The 23,908-nt window shown below is 31.7% G+C and overlaps 1 protein-coding gene and 1 long non-coding RNA gene across 6 annotated transcripts in view; one reads left to right on the forward strand and one right to left on the reverse strand.

The window, feature by feature from the left end:
- The window catches only part of LOC145242057 (protocadherin-19-like), a 261,891-nt gene that overhangs the window by 213,853 nt on the left and 24,130 nt on the right, over window positions 1–23,908 (forward strand). For 2 of the 4 annotated variants that reach the window (XR_013862648.1, XM_080104954.1), the window contains exon 3: window positions 19,968–20,043. The exons of the other annotated variants lie outside the window; for them this stretch is intronic. Coding sequence is in view for 1 of the 2 variants with exons in the window: in XM_080104954.1 (XP_079961080.1) it covers window positions 19,968–20,003 (36 nt within the window). In the remaining variant the exon portion in view is untranslated. The remainder of the gene's footprint in view (window positions 1–19,967; window positions 20,044–23,908) is intronic. 4 annotated transcript variants of the gene reach the window in all.
- Window positions 15,166–23,908, reverse strand: part of LOC145242060 (uncharacterized) — a 315,387-nt gene continuing 306,644 nt past the window's right edge. For both annotated transcript variants that reach the window (XR_013862649.1, XR_013862650.1), the window contains one exon: window positions 15,166–17,319. This is a non-coding gene — a long non-coding RNA (uncharacterized LOC145242060). The remainder of the gene's footprint in view (window positions 17,320–23,908) is intronic.

Here is a 23,908-nt window from a genome sequence, read left to right on the forward strand (position 1 = left end):
CAAACATTTGGATATAAACATTAATGAAATTAAGTGCTGTCCTTGCTTTTTTCACGACTGTAATGTAAATGCCAATCCAAGAGACAACTAAAATAGCAAATATGAACACAAATCAACCTTTAAAGTGAAAAACCTTCAGTCAAACAAATCTATGCAAAAAATACCGGACAAACAAAACAAAAAAAATGAATTATTGCAAAGATTAAGTTGGGTACAAGATTTAGTAAGAAACAATAAGAAACTAGTTGTGTGCTTTATTATTTTGAAGAATAAATATTTTATATTTCAAAGCACTGAGTTTTGCAATATCAAAAAGAACTGGGTGTGGACTTCATTGGAATGTACTAGATCCTATTGAGCAGATCTAAGACTTTATTTTGCAATGACAAAAAGATCCATGGGCGCCATTATTGTAATGTCCCATGAGATTTGGATGGTTAAATATCGTATAAGGATTCTTTAGCAATACCTAATTAAAGAAATATAATTCCAGCAGAGTAGAAATTAAATATATTTATAGTAAATATCGTCACCAGTTCATATATATATATATATATATATATATATATATATATATATATATATATATATATATATATATATATATATATATATATATATATATATATATATATATATATATATATATATGAACTTTATATAAACATTAAAACAGCTTATACAAATTAACTTGCGTTTGTTGTCACAACCCCGACGATCTGTTTGGTACAGAAACAGGAATTAATTTGTGTGAGATGTTTTAATGTTTATACAAAGTTTATTTATAAAGCGCTACTTTGTATTCAGCAACTTTCATTTTATCAACACTTCAAATTGCTTATATATCTATCTATCTATCTATCTATCTATCTATCTATCTATCTATCTATATGCATACATATATATATATATATATATATGTATACATATCCCAAAAAGTTATATATATATATATATATATATATATATATATATATATATATATATATATATATATATATATATATATATATATATATATATATATATATATATATAAAAACTCCGGTTGTCTATGAATGGAATCTTTGGTTCCTTTCAGGAACTGATTTTTATGGAAAATACATGTAAAAGGATTTTTTGCTTTTGTTTTTAATTGAGGATTTTTCTTTCGGAAGTGATCTCATAGTCTTCTGATGAACTGTTTGAACGAAATATTCTGGTAATTATGTGTTAATTCCTGGTTGTTTATTTCTGTGTAATACAGTTGTCAGGTTACATAAGATTATATATTATATCTATATATACTTGTGTGTATGTGTGTGTGTGTATGTGTGTGTATGCATCTGATATATGTGATATATGTATACATGTATGTGATATATACATATATATATATATATGTATATATATATATATATATATATATATATATATATATATATGTGTGTGTGCTAGCATTTCAGCTCGCCGTTGCCCGGGTGTTTGGATGTGTCTGTTGAACAAACAAAAAAAGAACAAAAAAAAAGTGGTAGTAGGAAGGCAGGCTGGAACCCTTACCGCGAAGGAGGAAAAGAACGGGGTAAAACCTAACGTTTATGCTGTTACGACCACCGCCAAACCGGAAGCGACATTTTTTAAAATTAAGGCTAGACAATCGAAAGGAGAGGATAACTTTAAAAAATATCGGCGAAAAAAGTTACCCCCCCCCGTAGAAAAGTGCCTAGTTGAAGGTGAAAATATTAATGTTTTTAGCCAATTTTTCGATATTTGTCGTATGAAAGGTCGAACTTTAAAACGATACTGATCTTGATAAAATCCGTCGCCTCTATTGAAAGTTTAAGGCAGACATGCAAACAGACATACATACAGACATTTATATATTGTTAACTAAAAATTTTCGACCCAAACTGATGAAAAAGCTTACCCTATCTCGGAATACCCTTTATGTGAAATTTCAAATATTTAGACCAGAAATTGTCTGAGTAATTTGATAGAGACCGCAGAGGTCAATTTTTTTATTATGACCCCTTAAAATTTATTTTTTTGGGCTCAAATCAAGTTATTAAGTTAGATCCATGTCCAAGGAACCTATGTCTAAAATTTCAAGTGCGTAGATCCAAAATTGTCGGAGGAGTTTGGTAGAGTACTCAAAGGTCAAATCGTTGAACTTTGACCCCTTAATCGCAAAATTTCTGGCCAAAAACCGATCACATCGATTTTCCCAAATCTCATTAACCTATATATCAAATTTCGAGTCTGTAGACTAAAAATTGACAGAGTTATTACATAGGGAAATGTACACAGACACACAGACACACAGATACACAGACACACAGATACACAGACACTTTCACTTTTATATATATATATATATATATATATATATATATATATATATATATATATATATATATATATATAGACTAGCATTGCAGCCCGACGTTGCCTGGGTGTTTGGATGTGTATGTTGAGCAAAATAAACAAAAAGTGGTAGTATGAAGGCAGGCTCGAACCCGTACTTTGAACGAGGAAAAAACGGGAAAAAAGACTTACGACCACCGCTAAACCTGAAGTGAGTTATTTTTAAATTAAGGGAGGGGATAACTTTCAAAAATATTGGCGAAAAAAGCGACCCCTCGCCCCTGTAGAAAAGTGCCTAGTTGAAGGTGAAGATGTTAATGTTTTTAGCCAATTTTTCGATATTTGTCGTATGAAAGGTCGAACTTTAAAACGGTACTAGACTTGGTAAAATGCGTGGCCTCTGTCGAAAGTGTTGGGCAGACATGCAAACATACATACATACATTTATATATTGTTAACTAAAAATTTTCGATCCTATCTCTGAATAACCTTTATGTAAAATTTCAAATGTTTAAACAAGAAATTGTCTGAGTAATTTGATAGAGACCGCAGAGAACAATTTTTTAAAAACTTTTACCTCTATTATGACGCCTTAAAATTTATTGTTTTGGATTCAAATCAAGTTATTAAGTTAGGTTCATGTCCAAGGAACCTATATCTAAAATTTCAAGTGTTTAGACCCAAAATTGGCGGAGGAGTTCAGTAGAATTCTCAAAGGTCAAATCGTTGAACTTTGACCTCTTAACAGCGAAATTTCTGGCCGAAAACCGATCACAAAGATTTTCGCAAATCTCAGTACCCTATATATCAAATTTCGAGTCTGTAGACTAAAAATTGACAGAGTTATAGAGTTATTTCGTAGGGAAATGTACACAGGCAGACAGACAGACACGTTCACTTTTATATATATATATATATATATATATATATATATATATATATATATATATATAAATATATACATGTGTGTGTGTATATACATCGCATATTTTTCTTGTGTTGTTTCCACAAAGGAATTTAACCTACATATCTAATTTATTTAACCATATTTTATTATCCACATTCTTTTAACAATTGAATAGTTTATTTATTATTTATTTCATCCGAATTAACAATTTACTGGACATTCCATTTAAACCTATTGTTCTTTAAAACTTATGTCCAGGGTTCGATTTCTGCTTTCTCTTATTTTCATTTTAACTAATCTCTCTATTTTTATACTTACATGAACAGGGGACAGCCCTTATCATGTAACATCCCTCCCTTCCATATTTCACAAAAAAAAAAAAAATGTATGCATTTTTAACTTTAGTACATTTTTTTATTTTTACATCTACACAACCACACGGCTAGAAAGATCAGGCTAAAAAAACACAAAAAAAAATCTCTTTCAGTCAGCCCTTCACGGCCGACTTCACAATTTTTTATTTTTTTATAAGATCAGAACCTTTCTGATCTTTGTGGCATTTACTTTTTGGGTGTAGGGTATTTACCTATGATTCACATCAGCTATTTTCCAGCCACCCATATGCCGCAGACTAGAGGTTTTCACCTTTCTCGAAATGGACGGCTTCCTTCGTCTCAAAAGTGCTCTGATCTCTCTTTCCGCATGGTTAGTCTTATCAAGTATGGCTTTGTTTTTTATTCTATAACTATCTCATACGGGACATACCAAAGCTCATATACTTAAATCTTTGTGTTTGGCTTCAGAAGTTTAAGATATCCCTTTTTACTCTCATACGGATTCACTCGGATTTCCTTGCTTGGATTCTTGAAACTTCGACGAGGATTTAGAAATATCACCCCTAACTAACTAACACCTTTCGCGCCCAACAACTTAATTGCGCCTAAATTCTATCTAATTGCCCGATTTTTTTGTGATTTTTCTTTTCTCTCACCAGGGCTTCCAAGATCCAGCAGATATATCCCACATTCATGCTTCTCTAAAAAAAATACAAGGTTATATCTTTCTTACGTAATCTATGGCATATTTTTGCCTGTCTCTTACTTCATTAAGCTATATGTGATTGCCTCGGGACTACCTCTCATCGGTTTACTGGTCCCCTTAAGAATTTTCGTATTCTTTCCAACGCCTGTTTATTAACTAAGCCAAGACTTACTACTTTGCTTGGAGTCGTTACGTGCAACCAGCTTATTTTAAGCACTTAATTAACCAGGTTCCCAAATTTTTCGTATAGGGGCATTTCTTGTGCTTATCAATCCCTACCAAGTCACTTTTCTTGGAGAAAAATTTTTAGGATCTCTAAAAAAAACAACAAAACCAAATACTAAAACAAAACATCTTTCTTACGGCTTATCACATCTAAAAACTCTCCAAATGCCCGTTTACGTAATTTTAATTCTTGTCCCCCTTCTAAAATTCTAACTGAATCTGTAAGCCAACCATACGTCTTAACTTATTTTCTACTAGATCATTTTAATCTAATGTATATTTACGGATAACTTTGAATTCTTGCTGTGAAAATCATAACATTTAGTTTACATAAGACATTTTACAATATTTGTTCAACATCATAAAAACATTTTCAAAAAAAAATACCTTAATACATTTAAACATTTTGCAACAGTTATACCTTTTTTTTTTTAACAACAAAAAAAAATCATCTGTAACAAACAACAATTCAACAGTCTGTCCAAAACAATTGTCCCTTTTTTTTTTCAAAAACAAAATAAATGAACACACAAAAACCGAAAAGTTCACTATGAACACAAAATGCATTTCCAAACAATTTACACCTGTTTCAGAAAGTACATGCGACCTTTGAAACATTCCTGTTTTGACAGATTAAATTCAACAATTCGTCCAAACGATTTCATATTGACACACATTTTCTAATGACACTTCTACAAATTTCAAAACAAATGGATTACACAATCTCTGCATTCGCGTGTATGTGTGTGTGTGGTTCTTTTTTTAACAGACCAATTCATTTATCAATGAATTACGCATGGTGACTTGTTTACTATTTTTTTTTTCATTACTACGAATTTCTTTTTTACGGCATATCGGCCTTTTCTTTTTCTTTTTAATATTTCTTGTATCTTTTGTTCTCTGTGTGCGTGTGTGTTCAATTTTTTTTTCTTCGCATTTCTGTGATCGCGTAATTTTTTTTTCTTTTTCCGTGGTATTATTTATTTATTTATTTATTTTTTTAATTATGTTGGACCCTTTTAAAACGTTGTGTTTCTTTTTCTTTTTCGAATTCTGTGATCGTGTAATTTTTTCTTTTTCCGTGGTATTATTTATTTATTTTTTTAAAATTATGTTGGACCCTTTTAAAATGTTGTGTTTCTTTTTCTTTTTCGAATTCTGTGATCGTGTAATTTTTTCTTTTTCCGTGGTATTATTTATTTTTTAAAAATTATGTTGGACCCTTTTAAAACGTTGTGTTTCTTTTTCTTTTTCGAATTCTGTGATCGTGTAATTTTTTCTTTTTTTTTTTCGTGGTATCGACCCCAGGTTCGGTTTCTGCATCGCTGATGCAAAAGGTTCACGAACACCAAATTGTGATTTGTTATATAGTTGTTTCATTAAAGAGTCTTAGAGAGAGACTATTATAAGTGATGCTTTTTCTTGTGAGAGATGTGTATGTTGTTGTAATGACATTTTATAACACAGACATATAATAACAATACAATTTACCTTTTTGTAGAAATCACAAACACAAAGATGAGCTTTATCCAAAACACATGATGGATTTATTTAATACGACCGGTCGGGATTTCCTCATTAAGAACTCAAAGTTTCACATCTTAGTTTCTGAAGTGACGTCTCGCTTCAGACGTCCGCCTGTCTCTGTCTCCCCTGACTGTCTCTCTGACTGTCTCTGACTCTCTCTACGACCAACTAACTCCCACCTCCTATATTGAGAAATCCATGCATCCCGGCCACGTGAGCAAAATTCACGTGTTTCAACATGCGCGACTTTGCACGTTTCCGACATTGATTTCCCAATAACCTATTTTTCTTGTGTTGTTTCCACAAAGGAATTTAACCTACATATCTAATTTATTTAACCATATTTTATTATCCACATTCTTTTAACAATTGAATAGTTTATTTATTATTTATTTCATCCGAATTAACAATTTACTGGACATTCCATTTAAACCTATTGTTCTTTAAAACTTATGTCCAGGGTTCGATTTCTGCTTTCTCTTATTTTCATTTTAACTAATCTCTCTATTTTTATACTTACATGAACAGGGGACAGCCCTTATCATGTAACAGTGGTTCTCAACCTTTTTTTTACCCATGAATCCCTTTTCACTTTTTTTTTTTTTTTTTGAGGGGGGTGAACCCTTTCGGACATATCAACATGTTCTGCCTGTGGACTCCCAGAAATTTGGATCCCGGTTGAGAACCACTGCTATCAAAGTCTGGATGGATAAGGACTGATGAGTGTCATGTGAAGCAATACTGTGATGGCGTAAATTGGGTAGAAAATAATTTATTTATGAAAACGGCTCATCAAAAACTTATTTATTTGTTTACTTGAAAACAATCATATTATAGTCAGTAGGGAAGCAGCTCCATGATATTGGATTCCATAGACGAGCAGTTCTGGGAAAAGCTCTGATCATGGAATTTTTGTTTAGTTTTAGGCACAGATAGAAAAGTAAGGAAATTGCTGATAGTTGTTGTGGCTAGTCGAGTGTTTGCGGCGAATGTTTTATAGGGGGCAATTTTGAGGTGAAGCTCTGCCAAGCACCTGCCAAGCACCTGCCATGAAAATAAGAATAGAGCAGAGATAGGCTAGCAACGTCTCTTTTATGAGAAAGGACATTGCCCACTAGATTTTAAAGTCGGTTTTGTACCCTGTCCAAGAAGGAAAGAATAGCTTGAGCAGATCCTCCTCAGATGTGGCAACAGTACTCCATCTTAGGATATATTTGGCTTTTATATAGGTAGAGGACCTATCAAGAGTGTGATACCTTCTGGAGTGATAGAATGATGCAACCATTTTTCCACCTACCTTGGAAATTGAACTTTCTGCAAGAACTCGTGGCACAATCGTTAGAGTATTTGGAAAAGTCAATTGTAAAAGTAATATTCTTCTAAAGGTTAAAGGTTCAATCCTCAGTGTGGGCAACCAAAAAATCCAATTGCGAATTACTTAGGACCTCTATCCAGTTATGGCTGACGGAACGAGAGCATGCTGCCCATGTGAAGTAAATAAAGGTTTTCTCTGAAATTACGTCCAAATTCCTGAGTTTGACAGAAGCATTCCTGAATTTGACAAGATACACCTGAAGAAGGTCGGAGGTTACATCGACCGAAACGTTGTGAAAATGGCACTGAAAATGAGAACAGCAGTGCGATGAATCCAAATATGAACTATCTTGATTCTGTATTTTGATAAACTACAAATAGTTTATCAAAATATACATACTATATTACAAAAAGAAACAAACCAGCTTTCTATCGATAGTAGGTTAATGTTATATTGCAAGGAAGTGAGTGTATGGTGTACTGCGAGGAAACTAGGTGTGTGTTATACCACAGAAATCTATCCATATGCTAGTACAATATTTGTGCTATATTTCTGATGAACTAGTGGATTGCTATATTTTAAATAACTTCCTGTGTATGTTATGTTAGCCAAGTTTTGTAGTGTGATGAAAATGTTATGTTTCTTGGTTGAGAAAAGTAAAATCTTCTGAAAGCAATGGTTGTCTCTTCAGAAAAGAAACGCATGGAGTCTTTCCTTCTTGATGGAACTTTGCCACCAATTATTTCCCGATAGGCATTTCTTAATTCTTTCCTATTTCTCTTATCTTGGATCCAAACACAGTTTGAAATTTAGGGAATGCCAAAATTGGTAAATGCCTACAGGAAAAAAGGAATTGTATGATGCTTTAAAGGAAATCTGTCACAGAAACATTTTTTTAGATCAATGGTAGCATTTTTTTACCTTTTCTCATATTATGAAGATTCATTCTTAATAATCATCTTACACTCTATAATAAAGACCAATGTGTCACAGTTCTTCAGTGTGGCTAATCCCAAGCCAGGAATCAAACCTCTAATCATCTAATTCATAATCGACAGTTCTCACCACTAAGTCACAGAACAGGTACTAGTAAATAAACATTGACTGTCACTTTACGATGCTCTATTTGTTTATTTACAAAGAACTTTGTATTACACTAAGTAGTAATAATGAATATCATTTAACAACAATGCTAAACCTACAAATGGGGTTTATCATCCCCAGTTGAATGCAAACATGTAGACAAGTTCGTGTTGGGCTGTCGTCTTAAATAATCCAATTCTGTCCAATTTCCACCACTAACGATTACTAAGCTTTTGTCTCAGTGGCCACCTTACACTCATCAACTCTTATCTTCGAGTGGCCTTGATAAGTGGTTACTCCTTTGTAAAAAGAAAAAAAATAGTCCTCTGTAGACATGATCCCAAATAGTAATCCCTTATGTCCAAGCGGCAGTATGCCTTGTATGAAACGAACAAGAATATATATATATATATATATATATATATATATATATATATATATATATATATATATATATATATATATATTTACTATAATAACTATTAAATACCTACAGACAGTAGTGTTTCATCCTTTCGGGAATCATCAGTGCAGGGTGTCGAACCTGGCAACACTAATCCATTCGGCTACCATTAACCGTAAGAAATACTGTTGAATTTTAAACATTTATTTTTTAAATGTTTTTACCGTATGTCAGAGTGATCTAATCATTATATGATGATCTGCGCATAAGACCTAAATTGACCGACTTTTTATTTCAACTGAAAGTTCTCAATGATAAGAAACGAGTTTCTAATATATATATATATATATATATATATAGCACGAACATGTTCACAAACCAGTTCCCACTGGATCACTGAAGTTAAGCAAGATTGAACCTGGTCAATACTAAAATGGGTAATTATTTAGGACTTCCAGGTGTTGTATGTGCTCTCTGCTTATCTCAGCATTGTTTCCAGTCGTCCTGGACTTCTCCTTGTCACTGGAGCCAATCAGTGCCGATTCAGGAGAGGTGTGGTTGGAGATTGTGCAACCTTTGCCTCACAATTACATGCCCAGCTGCCCCTACAGAGGTTATCCTTTGTTTTACAAGACTGAACGAAGGCATTAATATATATATATATATATATATATATATATATATATATATATGTATGTATGTATATATATATATATATTAGTGTTGGGATGATTAATCGGAATCGGGAATCGAAAAAATCGGAACTTTTTCGAGTATCGGAATCAGTATTGGAATCGGAAAAATGTGTGCTTTCCGATGCCAAATCGATTCTTTTATTTGGCTTTTTTATTTGATTTTCTGTAAAGAAAATTCTTTTTACTGCTGATATTTAAATTAAATAATGAATATCTATTGATTTTAAACTATTAGTAAAGCTAATATCGATAGATCCTCCCTCACAAGGGTATCTTTACGTTTGAGAAAACATCTGCACATTTTACATGTGTTTTTTACGGTAATGGTGAAAAATAACAACTTTATAGTTAAATATTTAGATATTTATAAAGAATCGGAATCAGATTCGGTAATTGTATCGGTATCGGGAATTTAATATGGAATCAGTAATTGTATCGGAATCGGAAAAAATATTGGAATCGTCTCATCCCTAATATATATATATATATATATATATATATATATATATATATATATATATATATATATATATATATATAATTATTTGCCAGTGCTTCCTGTGGCTTAGTGAAAGCTATCGACTTGATTGTTTCAGTCTCGATTCCTGTATCTTCTTCTGCTGGTTTGTTCTTAACATTTAACGATTCTTTTTAATTTTCTATTTAAAACATTCACAGATACTTTTAAAAAAAATCAATATTTTGTATTCCACACCTCTATCCCATTTTTAGTGCTGGTTCAGTATTATTCGACTATTTATTTCTCCTAGCGCAAAGGTTTTAGGTGACGTACACATGCATAATTATCAAAGTCCGGTTTTCCTGAATAGATGCTTGTATGGTTATTTCAAGCTTTTTATTAACAAATAAGTAAGGAATGGTTGAAAAAAATGTTTGAAAAAATGTTTGAAAAAATATGTAACTCTGAGCTTGCCCGATTATAACTTGTGACACGCCAGACATTTAAATCTGCACAAACACTAGGATATACTTTTAGCGTAAACGTTTAAAGAATACCTGTATTTAGCACCAATAAATACCACATTAATTTATTTATCTGACTGGAATAGGATAAGAAATGCTTTGCTCGATACTTAATTCTTGTTAATTATTTTTTTTTTTTTTTCTAATTTATCTTTTGTGAATTTCCTATGTTCCAGTTTTGTAAATCTGAATTTATGTTTTTTAATATGCCATTCACTTATGCAAAACACAAATATCCTTTAAGATTCGCTCTCCAGATTTTACCAGTATGTAATATGAGGTATTTTTGAAGGCTTACCATGCAGGAATGTACAGTCGTTATAGACAGATAAATAAATAAACGAATAATAAATAAATAATTAAATAATTATATATATATATATATATATATATATATATATATATATATATATATATAACTACTTCATTTACTCACATAAAATTAATATACGAAAGTATAGATTTATGCGTAAACTTCAAGTATTTACTTCAAAAGTGCTCAATACGTAGGTAGAGCTAGTTAGTAATTTATAAAATATATATGGCGATTAAGCTACACTGAATATTTCGCGTTTCATCCACTCTAGTATTCGTCAGGCTTATGCGCAAATTCTGTGGTTGTTTTCCAGAATTCGCGCATAAGCCTGACGAATCCTAGAGTGGATGAAACGCTGAATATTCAGTGTAGCTTAATCGCCATATATATTTTATAAATTACTAATTACTATATATATATATATATATATATATATATATATATATATATTATTCGCCTGATTTTTTTTTCAACTGTGGATGGTATTTATTCCATAGGTCCTTTTGGGTGCATAATCCATCTTCAGTAGAGAAACATATCCATTCTCTAGGCTGTCAATTGTAAAGTGGCGATACAATTGACAGCCTAAAGAATGGATATGTTTCTCCACTGAAGATGGGTTATACACCCAAAAAGACCTATGGAATAAATACCATCCACAGTTGAAAAAAAATCAGGTAAATAAAAAAAATATATATGAATAAAAAATTATTTATTTATTATTCATTTATTTATTTATCGACTACATTCCTGCATGGTAAGCCTTCAAAAATACCGTTTATTCGTTAACAATGCTTCAAGCAAACCACGCCATACTTCTTACACTTAGTCAATATGTAATATGTTTGACAAAAATAAAAAAAAAATAAATAAATAACAAAACAAAGCTATTTGTGAAAATTATTTATTAGATTGTTTTGTTTTTCAGCATATCAACTCTTTTTTAAGTTAATGCCGAATCTGGTAATTTTGTAAAAAAAGGTTTCCTACCTCAAGTTCTTTATATCTTCAAATCTTTATTCACAATGTTTGGTTTAGTTTGGTTGCTTCGTAGAGGGAAATTATTGCTTTTGTTTTCACTTTACAGAACATGATTGAGTCTTGCAATAAATAATAACATCAATGTTTTGCACATTTTTAGGTTAGGAAGCCGATATGATTTGATAGAATTCTCTAGCATTTCAAACTAGTTATCGCATAAAAAAAAAGCAATAAACAATTTGTTTGATAATACAAGTGCCAACGAGTAGAAAAATAGAAAATTAAGTAGGATCGTTTATCTGAAGTACAAACATTTTTTGTCACTACCTTAAAGTCTGAACTAACTAACAAAACAGCATGGCTACTCCTTTTTATTTCTTTTCTTCTACTTCTGGTTCAATTTATCAAACAACGTAATCTGTACTTGACAAGAAAAATATCCAAAGATCCTAGAAGATGATGAATTTCAATTAGTTGACAGTATTAAGTAGAAGAAGAAGGAGTGTTGAGGCCAGTAACCAAGAGGACATCAATATTTCTAGAGTCTCCCTGCCAACCTTACTCCAATAAAACCACTTAAGGAAAAAAACATGAAAGGCAAAGCGAGCTTTGCTTATTCAAGAAGAAGTTTTGATAGTCTGCCAAACCAACTTAAAGGACTGGCTTGAATTCCTACTCTTTTGCTACAAATTGTCACAAAAAAGTAAGAACCATTTACTGATTAAATATGTGATTCAAACGTATTAATTGTGACAATAAAATTTATTCGGACACATTTTAAGTGCAACCATATCTCTATTTATATAAAAATTTTTGGAACACAGGTGCTAGACATAAAGGATTATAATGTGGGTTATATTTAGTTTATTTTGGAAGCAGTTCTATGATTTTTGTAAAATTAAATGAAATATTTGTTTGTTAAATAATTAAGTTGACGAAAACTTAATCTAAATATAAAAATATTAATATAATAAAAGAAATAGCGAAAAGATACAAGATTTTCTGGGAATAATAATAACAGATATTTTATCAACAAATATGGCAGGTTAACTTGAGTAGGTTATAGTGTCACAGTGTCATTGTTTTTATACATGCCGTTTAGTCAAAAATAGTTTTTAATCTATATTGCGTAGGTGCACACTTCATTTTGCTTATTAGATGATTTCATAAAAAATAATTTCTATAAAAACATAAGGAATGTCATTTTTAAAAATGTCGGTTAATATTATTAACAATATGTTATAATTAAACATTTCCATAACTCTTTATAAAATTGTGCTAAATTAAACATGGATCATCCTTGACAGATTGGCTATGTCATAGGGGAGTAAACATGTTAGTACCATTACTGACGCTATAACTAAAAACAAGCAATTATAGCATCAAAAACTATTGGACAGAATTGTACTAAATTTTGCATGAAGTTGGTCTTGTGATTATAACACTGTTTTGCTTTATCAAATTTTAATTCAAATGGATTTCACAAGTTGTTGTTTTTTAATATCTATGTAATATCTATGTAATATCTATGTAATATCTATGTACACGTCAATCTTTTTTATTATTTGCAAAGTTTTAGACATTTTGAATTTGTAGACTTATGCTTAGTATGAGTTTCATGATCTAATATTGTAACATAGCATGGACGGCTATATGCAAATGCATGCAAAATTATGTCACTGGCAAAGAAAAAAACTATAAAAAGGAGAAAGAGGATTATCACATTAGAGGCGTGGATACGTTCGAGAAGACGATCACGTTGGTGACGGCTTGGTCTTAACACTGAGGAAATAAATGTTGTTGTTACAAAGAAAAAGTGAGTTGAAGTTCATTTCTATTTTTTGTCTACTTTGCGACTGAGGCCACAACGTGTTGGTTCCCGGACAACGTTACAATATAGTCATCGGAGAGGAAAACATTAAGATATTCATTCACCTTCGTTGTATGATACTTTATTATTATGATTACACACTGTATTGGATGGTATATTAGATTCACTTCCATTTCAGGTGAATAGATTCTAGAAAATGAAAACATTTTTAGTCATTAAAAAAAAATAACGTTTAATGCAAGCAAGCAATATACACAAATTATTTGTTACAATCTTTCTTGAGAATTTGGTTCGTTTATCTTCATTATATTTCAAGTTATAACACTTTCACTTTTTATACTAGCATATTAAATAACTATCAATTTTCTGAAATGGGTTGAGAAATCAGTGTCATAATGGAATTTAAGATGGTGAATCCAATATGGCTGCCATAATAATAACATATCATGTGTAAAAGCAGACGAAATATGCAGTTATATATATATATATATATATATATATATATATATATATATATATATATACTACTTATCAAGGCCCAGAGGCCCCTCGAGAATAAGGGTTAAAGAGTATACAGGAGTCAATTGGGCACTATAGTAATCGTTAGTATAGGAAATTCGGTAAATTTGTTAACTTAAGTGGAACGACTCATCAAGAACATGTTTACGTTGGACTTGAAGACAACCATATTGTAGTCAGCTGGAAAGCAGGCAAACGGAAGACAGTTCCACAGGCGTGCAATTCATCAAGTTACTTTCGTAATTTCCCATGTTATGTTTGGTTAAAATCCATGCAATACATTCCGAATCTATAACAAAAAAAATCACACACACACATATACTTCATTTTATTTATTAGATACTAAGGAATATAAAGGATGAAATTTTTAAGAATATGAATTAATATTGAAATTAAAACAACCATTCCATCCAAAATGATCACGAAAATGCTGTTATATTTTCTTAAAATCAATCCATTTGAAAAAATAGACAGCATTTTATATCATAAGTATATTTTTCCATTTTTTTTCCATTCTTTTGGTTCCTTCCTTTTTGAAAAAGAGAAGTAATCTCAGAATATTATAGACTTCCACCATCACGATTATTTCAAACAGTAAGTCCATATTTACTCGTCTGTATTTGTGATTGTTTTTGGAAAATAAATAGATATACAAAGATTTTAAAAAATATAAAACCTTTGTTTGTCTACTTTTTGTTCATATGTCACATCACTTAAACACTCGGTTCCCTCAATTGCTGTAGACTTTTTATACTCTTCCATATTTATATATTTTTCATTTAAGAATTATTGCCATCATATTCATCAAAAAGATACCTTTTTAATACTTTGCATTCAATACCTACAAAAACATTTACACATATTAATGTACTAATAACATGCTTATGCAGTATTATTTAAAATGAAAAAAATAATATTTTTAAAGTTAATTTCAAAAATTAATATTTTCCATACATGAAATTAATATAATTTTACTACTGGGGTGTGTTGTAGATTCAATTCAATAAATTTGGTCATAAATAAAGCAAGCATGCTTCAGTTTTCATGTGGGAAAAGGGTGGTAGAATTTTATACAAAAGAGTACAATAGCCAAACACCTATTCAAATTTGCCTCGAATCGCTGCAGCATTGGCACATTTACTACATCTCCCGGAAGTTCATTCCAAGGTTTTGGGATCTTGATTCAGAAAACGGTTCTCCTCCAGTTCAATCGAAATCGTCAGTGAGACAGTTTCTTGTGGTTGTTCACATGGATCTTTTCCTGGTGTAGCAGAGAATAATAGGCCTTAAGGGATATCGTAATGGCCGTTGATGAGATTGTAGGCCCAAAATATGGAAAGATACATTTACTTAGTGATATAATACACAATAATATGTGTTCTTTTCACGTTGATGACACGGCGAAATTTGTATTCTTTTTGTTATAATGGCATCAACTACAGAGCATTATAAGAATGGATCGCTATTGATTTCTGAAAGGCATTTTTTTTTATTAAACAAATACAAGATTTCTAAAAGGTAGGAAAGACCAGAATATGAATGTCTTTCTTTCAATTAAAAGAGAAAGCTAAAAAAAAAAAAGCAAAAAAAAAAAAAAGCAATTTCAATTCCCATAAGAATGTTATTGAAAAATAGCATAAAAAAAAAACTTGTTTCATTGTCGATTATTTTCCAGACTCGGCAGATCTACCAATTATGCACGATGTGGCTTTTTTGACACAAGCCTTTTGGGATCGGTTTAAGTACGCCATTCAAAAATTGGAATTAATGGAATCATAACGGGATAAAATGTCGAAATGAAAGCAGTTGTATTGAATTATCTTACACGAGTCAAGAATTGTGTACAGCAATGAGGAAACAATAAAGTTAATGACATTTGGTATAAGTAAAGAGCAAAGCTATAGAGATTCATCTCCTGGGAATTAAAATACAGCTCTCCATTGTTTCTTTTCTGTCATAGATTCTCACATAATATTGCAAGCCTAAACATGTGCATACACATATGTAGAAATTGGACAGCTATCTCGGATTGGAAGCGTTTGGTCAAGGTTCGCTTGGGGAAATGGAAGGGATCATTTCTGCAGTGGTCTGGAAGTATAATTATAGTAATTATAATTTCTTGTTACCTCTTACTTAAATAATAATAATAATAATAATAATAATAATAATAATAATAATAATAATAATAATAACTAGCAGAACCTGTGGAAATTCCACACTGGCATTTTTCATATGTAATATATTGCTGCTTGACATTCTGGGGACGTCTAGTGTGAATGGAGACCCCACGATATTATTAGCCCTTTAAAACTGTAAGAGTATTTATCTAAGTAATCTGGTTAATGTAGTGTCAGAATATATTTGGTTATTACGGTTTATCTCCAATATCCTTATAGGAGTATGTGACATACTTCCATTATATGGACGCCCGGCACGAACGGAAACCTCACAATATCATTATACTATCTTTAGACAGAATAGAAGATCAAGAAGGTATATTGATTATTTTTTTTTTACATTGCGTCTTCGGTAATCGAGAGATCCTGTTTATTAAAAAGGAGACTTAAAGGTGATAACATACTACGAACATTAAATTACCATCTCTATATAATAATTTAGTGTTTATAGTATGTTATCACCGTTTTAATAAATAGGATCTCCCGATCAAATAATTTATAATCTGAAAACCGTGACACACATACGTACATATGTTAAAGGTAGTACGTATTAGTATATAGATCATCATCATCATCATCATCATCATCATCATCATCATTGCAATATCCGTTTTATACATTGGCATGTGTTGGATGGCTTTAATAAATTAACTTCCAAACAAGCCTCTGGACAGTTCTTTCTCTCAAGTTCATTTCTATCACTTCTTCTCCTGTCAGCCGGGTAGTTACCTTTGCTCAAAGGCCAACAGAGTGTAAGTTATTTTTAAATGGCATTTTCCCTTTTGACTGGAGAATGGCTGATGTCTTGTGCATTTCTAGGAGGTCCACCCTCTCAGGTGGCTGCCTGCCCTCTTTCAAGTTTACTAAGGCACCTCTGCCGATGGGGTTGCCCAGGCAATTTTTAATAGGCCAGAGTCCTTTAGAGGTGTTGGTATTATTCTCCCCCATCTTCCAACCTTGTGTCACATCTTCCTGCAATTATAGAAAGAAAGAAATTGTAGAAAGGAAGTAAATAACACACTGACTGTTCTACATCATATCTTTTTTATTTGGAGGGTCACTATTTATCAAGACTCAGAGGCCATTCTATGATAAGTGTTAAGTGTTAGGTAAATGGTGCAACAACAAGATCAGTTACGGCGGAACTAGGGTAGGGCTAGGTTATCTAAGATGATTGCTCAATAGAAATTTATTCACATTAGACTTGAAGATGACTATGTTATAGTCATCAGGAAAGCAGACATACGTTATTGCATTCCACAAATGAACAGTTCTAAGAACAAAACTCTGCACATAGAATTTTCCTTTACTTTTGGGTACAGACAGAAAGTGAGGAAAAATGCTGGGGGTTGTTTTAAATAGGCGACGAACCCAAGAGCTTTCATAGAAAATTATACAATGAATTCTGGATTTTCTTATAAAAAGAACAAGAATTAAAATAATCTTATAAGACTCACCCTAGCTCAACATTGTGATTGTTAAATTATTCTATTTATCTTGTTTGCTTTATTTAGTAAATCTTTTTTGTATCCTGAATACTTAAGTTTCCTCTGTCACTTCTGTTGTAATCCAAGTATCAGCGTTAAATTTGAAAACTTGTCTTTCTCATAAGATATACTATTTACTGAATATATATAATCATAAAACTATGTGGACCGGTTGTGCTCGCTTGAATCTTGTCTTCAATTTATTGATCTCATCTTTTAAAAAAGGATGACAAGTGAATATATATATATATATATATATATATATATATATATATATATATATATATATATATATATATATATATATACAGGGTGACAAAACAAAAACAGAGGACATTCAATTATTTTTCTGGGCATTTTACAGTCAACCGAGAAAAAAAAGGCCAAAGACCCTAATGTTTTGATGTGATGTTTTGAATATAATAAACTAGTTATGACCAAAGTTTCATTTCATTCGGACAAAACACTAAGAAACGGACCTTATTATAGTTGGGGTCCGTTTTTGGGGGGGCCACCCTGTATATATATATATATATATATATATATATATATATATATATATATATATATATATATATATATATATATATGCATATGGGCATGGCTCAGAGGTTAAGGAATAAGGGTGGAGAATTGTGTGTTGATGCTACCCAACTCATACATATTTTTTTTTAGTTTTGATCTCACTACTATATATTAGGTTCAATATAATAATCGATCATATTTAAGTGTATGTTATAACCGAGCAACGATTAGTGGCCTGCTAGTAAATGTCGAAAATTCCATCAAAATTGGATAAATTATAGTCTCCTGATGGAGGACTTGTATTATAGACTGAAAGGAAGAGGGGAGCATGTGCACATATGTAGACAGTGCATGGCTTTAGTTTAAACGCATGCATATTCATAGTGACAATTCATTAAAATTGTAAGGGAAAGGGCAGAATATTTTTATGTAAGTGTTTATCTGTACAATATTTTAAAATGACATTAAAAACATTTTTTTTAATCATTATAAACTTTTGAGAAATGTATTTCATGGACGCTTATCAAAGGAGAATATATCCAAAAGACAGTTAAAATCTGCTCAGCTGTCATCGTTACAGAGATGAATTTTAAACCCTGATAAAGGCTTGTGTTTTATCAACTGGAGTTCATTACATTCCAATAGGATTTTTTTATGTTGTCAGAGACATCGATTTGCTTGTATATTGAACATTTACAGGTTTCAATCGATCATTGTTCTTCAAAACCTTGCCATATCATGGGCAGAAAAAATATTTTTTCAGCTTGCACTGAATTCTATTGATTTAATTATATATTAGACTAGCAGGGCTACTCTGCGTTACCTGGGAGTGAATAAGTAATCGTATGTCTGTTTTGTGGTTTATTATTCTGATATTTCATAATATTCAATTTTAAGGGTGGAGTCAAAATATATACTCAGTATTGATAGTGATATAAGTAAAGTGACATTAATTGAAATAAATTTCAGTAATTTTGTACTCTTAAACCCTAACCGAGATTTTATGAGTTAAATGAATCTTGTGCACTCCTGTTCCAACCCCTGAACCCCTTATTCACATTTTTATTCTTATTTTTATTTATTTATTATGTAAATAGTCCCAGATAAGGCATACAACTACTTGATGTAAGGAGCTAAAATATTACCATTATAAGGTCAAAAACTAGTCAACGACAAGTCATAGATGGATAGATTCTTCCACCTTTGTCACAAACATCGCTCATGGAATGTGAGGACTAAATGACAAATTAAGGGAAGCGAGAGTTACGAGGCTGGTGAAAGTAAATTCAAGATCGACTTTTTATAATTTTTAAGTTATAAATTAAATTAAAATGTTGCATTTCCTTTTTATGTGCATTACGTTCAGATACATACTCTATGATCAAAATGAAATATATAATAAATATATGAGTATTCTACGTGATATACTTTAGGGTCTATCTCACAACCCCAAAAGGAGTTTATGAACAAAAAGACATTAAAATATTATTATATAGATGTATATGTTTAACTTTAACTATATATTTTATTTTAATTCTATATTTGACTTTGATTATAAAGTTAAGTATATATTTGACCATAATTCTATATTTGATTTTAACTTTATAGAATGACAACTGGTTCAAAACAGGGTTGATCAGCTGAACCGCGGCACTCATCCTGCACAACATTCTCACAACATTAGGTTTGTAACTTGCATTTCTCTCTAATCAAAATAACATGATTATTTAAAGGTGCAGAGGGAGAAAACAATAAAATGGTTTTGTCGGGACGTGGTAGTGGTGGTGGTGGTGGGAGGGTGAAATACGCTTAAGGATGGGAAAAATACAAACAAAGCGACAAAGGGAGATAATTGCCTTTCGGCAAATAATTTTAAATTCAACTTTGGTGCGGCTCTTCTTTGATGTCACACTTAGGCAAATGGTAATCCTCCATCTCTCCAGTAGTAGTAGTAGTAGTAGTAGTAGTAGTAAGAGTTGGAATGAGGAATCTGTTAGAAGGTTATTTTATTTGCCAATATTAGAAAAGCCACAAAGAGGATCAGCAAGCTAAGCTTTAACACCAAGTAGAAATGCTAAGTGGTATGATCGAAATGCGAAGAAAGAATAATGGCAGGAAACAAAGAGTAAAGTAACAACACACACACACACACACACACACACACACACACACATGTATATATATATATATATATATATATATATATATATATATATATACAAAAACAAAGGATAAAATAAAAGTAATGAGTACATCAAATGAATAAACGATGATTCAACCGGACTTTTTCACTAATGCATTCTATTTCTTCTTTAGTGCAACTGTTTTTTTTTTTTTGTTTTGTTTTGTTTCACATTAACACCGCCATCAAAAATAAGAACATTATTTTTGGAAACACTACCGCTTTCCCCTAAGAGACATTGCTAGTCTCTTTCTACTCTGTCGTTATTTTTATGGCAGGTTCCTGACTGAACTTCAATCTATGGTTCCCCCCCACACACACAACCGTAAACCATTCACCATAAGAACTCATCTACCTACAACCATCTTTAATAGTTTCCCTTTCTTTCTCTCCCTACTTAAAACTAAATAAAACTTCCATAAACAGTTTCTTTCCTTCTATGGAATACAATACTGCAAGGCAGCTTCTCAGCTTACTGCAAATATAAACAAATTCTGTAACTGCTTTCTTAAATTATCAAATTCTTTAGGTCCATCTGAGACTCATTTAATTTTGATACTCAAGTGGCCTTTGGACCTTGATAATTGGTGATACTTTAGTGAAAAAAATATTGGATAGTTAAATTGTCAGTGTCAACACTAGTGGTTTGTACCCCCACTCCTAATCTTTAATCCTCTCCACACTCACAAAGATACCAGTCCTTTTTATTCACTTGTGATTCACCGCTTATCAAGGCCCGGAAGCCTCTCAAGGATAAAGATTAATGAGTATTAATTAGATAGACAGTTAGATAACACCATGATGATCATTAAAGGTGGAACTTGGCTAGGGTTTAATTATACAAAAGGACGGCTCAAGAAAACCTTACTTACATTAGACATGAAAACAACCATGTTATAGTCAGCTGGGAAGCAGTCCCACGGTATTATGTTCCACGAGTGGATATTTCTAGAAAAGAAAAGTTGCTCATGGAATTTTCATTTAGTTTTAGGCAGAGATAGAGAGTGAGAGAAATTGTTGACAGTTGTTGTATCTAGACGAGTGTTTTTGCAAATGTTTTACAATAGGGAGCATAGATTGGAGTTGAGTAACTAAACGAAAAATAAATGACACTTTGGTTTGTTTATAATAAAACATAAAATAAAAAATATCCAATTTTAATTCGATTAGTCAATAAATCATAGGTTTTCAAATTTAAACTCATTCTCAAAAGAGTGGAAGTTTGATGAAGTTTAAGCTAATGCATATCTATAGTAACATTATTTTGTATTCGTTTTAATATCTTGTTGTTGTTAAAAGGTCGATCTCAGATCAATTCTGAGGAAACCGTCTAAACATACGTACTGCACAAACGACATCATTACGAAAACAAGAGACTCCCGGCAAATAGACGGTAGCTTAGTTAAAACAAAGATGATTAGACACTCTACACAAACATTTTAAGACAGCCAGACTTCACCCTGACCAAGCTTTTGATCCTGTGTGATGCAAGAAGAAATCTGGTATGGACCTCCGCTTCCATTTATGAAATCAGAAGACAATAATTTTAAAAATGAGGATATACTTTGTTCCGATATTTAAAAACAATATATATATATATATATATATATATATATATATATATATATATATATATATATATATATATATATATACCCCCAACAAAACGTTGCTAAATTGTCACTTCTGTACACTTACCTCTTCAAAGGCTTGCACCTTCTCCCCAGTCGGGGGGGGGGGCTAAGTAACACCAGCTCATAATCAGTTGAAATATTGTTAATTTTAGTAACCAACAAATAGTTTTAATTTTTTTATTTTATATTTCACTTGCTACAAAATAAAAGTTTTACCATTTTGCTTACCTCTGTATTACACAATCATCATATCGTATGAATCCAAATATTCTATTATTGGCATTGGTTTCTCCGATTTTTTTTCTAGTACGAATTCTTTCTAGAAAATCATTGGGTACTTACACGAGGGACTATGAGAAGGTACCAATATTTTAAATGAAAGTTATTTTTGTGGAACTTGAGGCACTCAGGTCGTCAGACCGTGTCGTTAACCACTGAACCGTCGCCATCTCCCGTATATCACACGACGACAGCATAAACCTGATTTGTATTAGATACCTAAACATCATGACTAGATTTGATTTTTCATACAAAATAAGTACAGTTATTTACGAATGCTTTATACTGTGAGGGCATAAGAATCATCGCTTTCGAAAAGTCAATGTATTGTTGGTCGAGGCAGAGCCATGAAATATCTTTGAGATGAGGAATCCCACTTTTAACTCTGAAGTGTATGTCCGTACAATTGACTAATTAAAGAAAGGAAATCGTTGCATCCTGTTCACGTCAACTTGAGCCATGAGACAGGCATCTTCAAGCGATCAGATTAAAAGTTTGAAAAGTCTCTCCGCTGCCAAGCTGCAAGCTACAGCCGATGTTGCCTAGGTAGAAATGTACTTAATGAACCAAGAGCAGCAACAGCAGCAGCAGCAGCAGCAATGCTCAAGTTTGCATTGTACGGCTTATTACGACAGAAAAGCAAGAAAAGATGAGAATTCCTAACCAATCGAGATACAACAGGTGTGGATTGCTTTCAGAGGAAATCAAACAAAATCACCATGAACATTATTAATAGATCTCATACTCTACTACAATTTCTTAATTATAACGTTATACTCGGCAATAAACTGGCTACATCAGTTGTAGATGTCTATATTTGAAGTCTCATATTTTATATATAAAATTAAAAGCTATATTCAATAGTGAATTTGAAGGCTCCCTCACACAGAGATCTATTTAGGCATGTATAACTAAGGACGTAAAATAATTATTTAATAAATATGTTTTAATTAGTGAACAATTTATTAGAGTAAACAATAGAAGCTAAAAATAGAAGAATTGCATACTAATAAAACTACTACTACTACTACTACTACTACTACTAATAATAATAATAATAATAATAATAATAATAATAATAACCAAAGAGCTGAGAAGGGTCAAGAAGGACTGAAAAACCGAGGAAAGAGCACCAGCCAGACCTCGGTTGGACAAGCGCAAAGAGAACTGGGAATTTGGGAAGGCTTAGTGCCACTCAAATTCCAGTATACACCAATGGCCACTACCGACGAGAAATCAATGGCAAGAGGCTGTTACGATGATGCAAATTCATTTGTAAATGCTATCTAAGGAGGTGGAGAGAACTAGACGTCTGGGGAGACTTGTTGTCACTCAACCTCCAGAGAACACCACATGTTTCCAATCAGATCGTTTGTTGACTTGTGTGAAAACTCCATGTGAGCCAATAATAATATGTATTGAATAAATGAAAACTTTTTCATTTATCGCTCAAA

Source organism: Euprymna scolopes, chromosome 21 (genome assembly GCF_053919585.1).
Source record: "Euprymna scolopes isolate OS-2025 chromosome 21, ASM5391958v1, whole genome shotgun sequence".
Taxonomy (NCBI): domain Eukaryota; kingdom Metazoa; phylum Mollusca; class Cephalopoda; order Sepiida; family Sepiolidae; genus Euprymna; species Euprymna scolopes.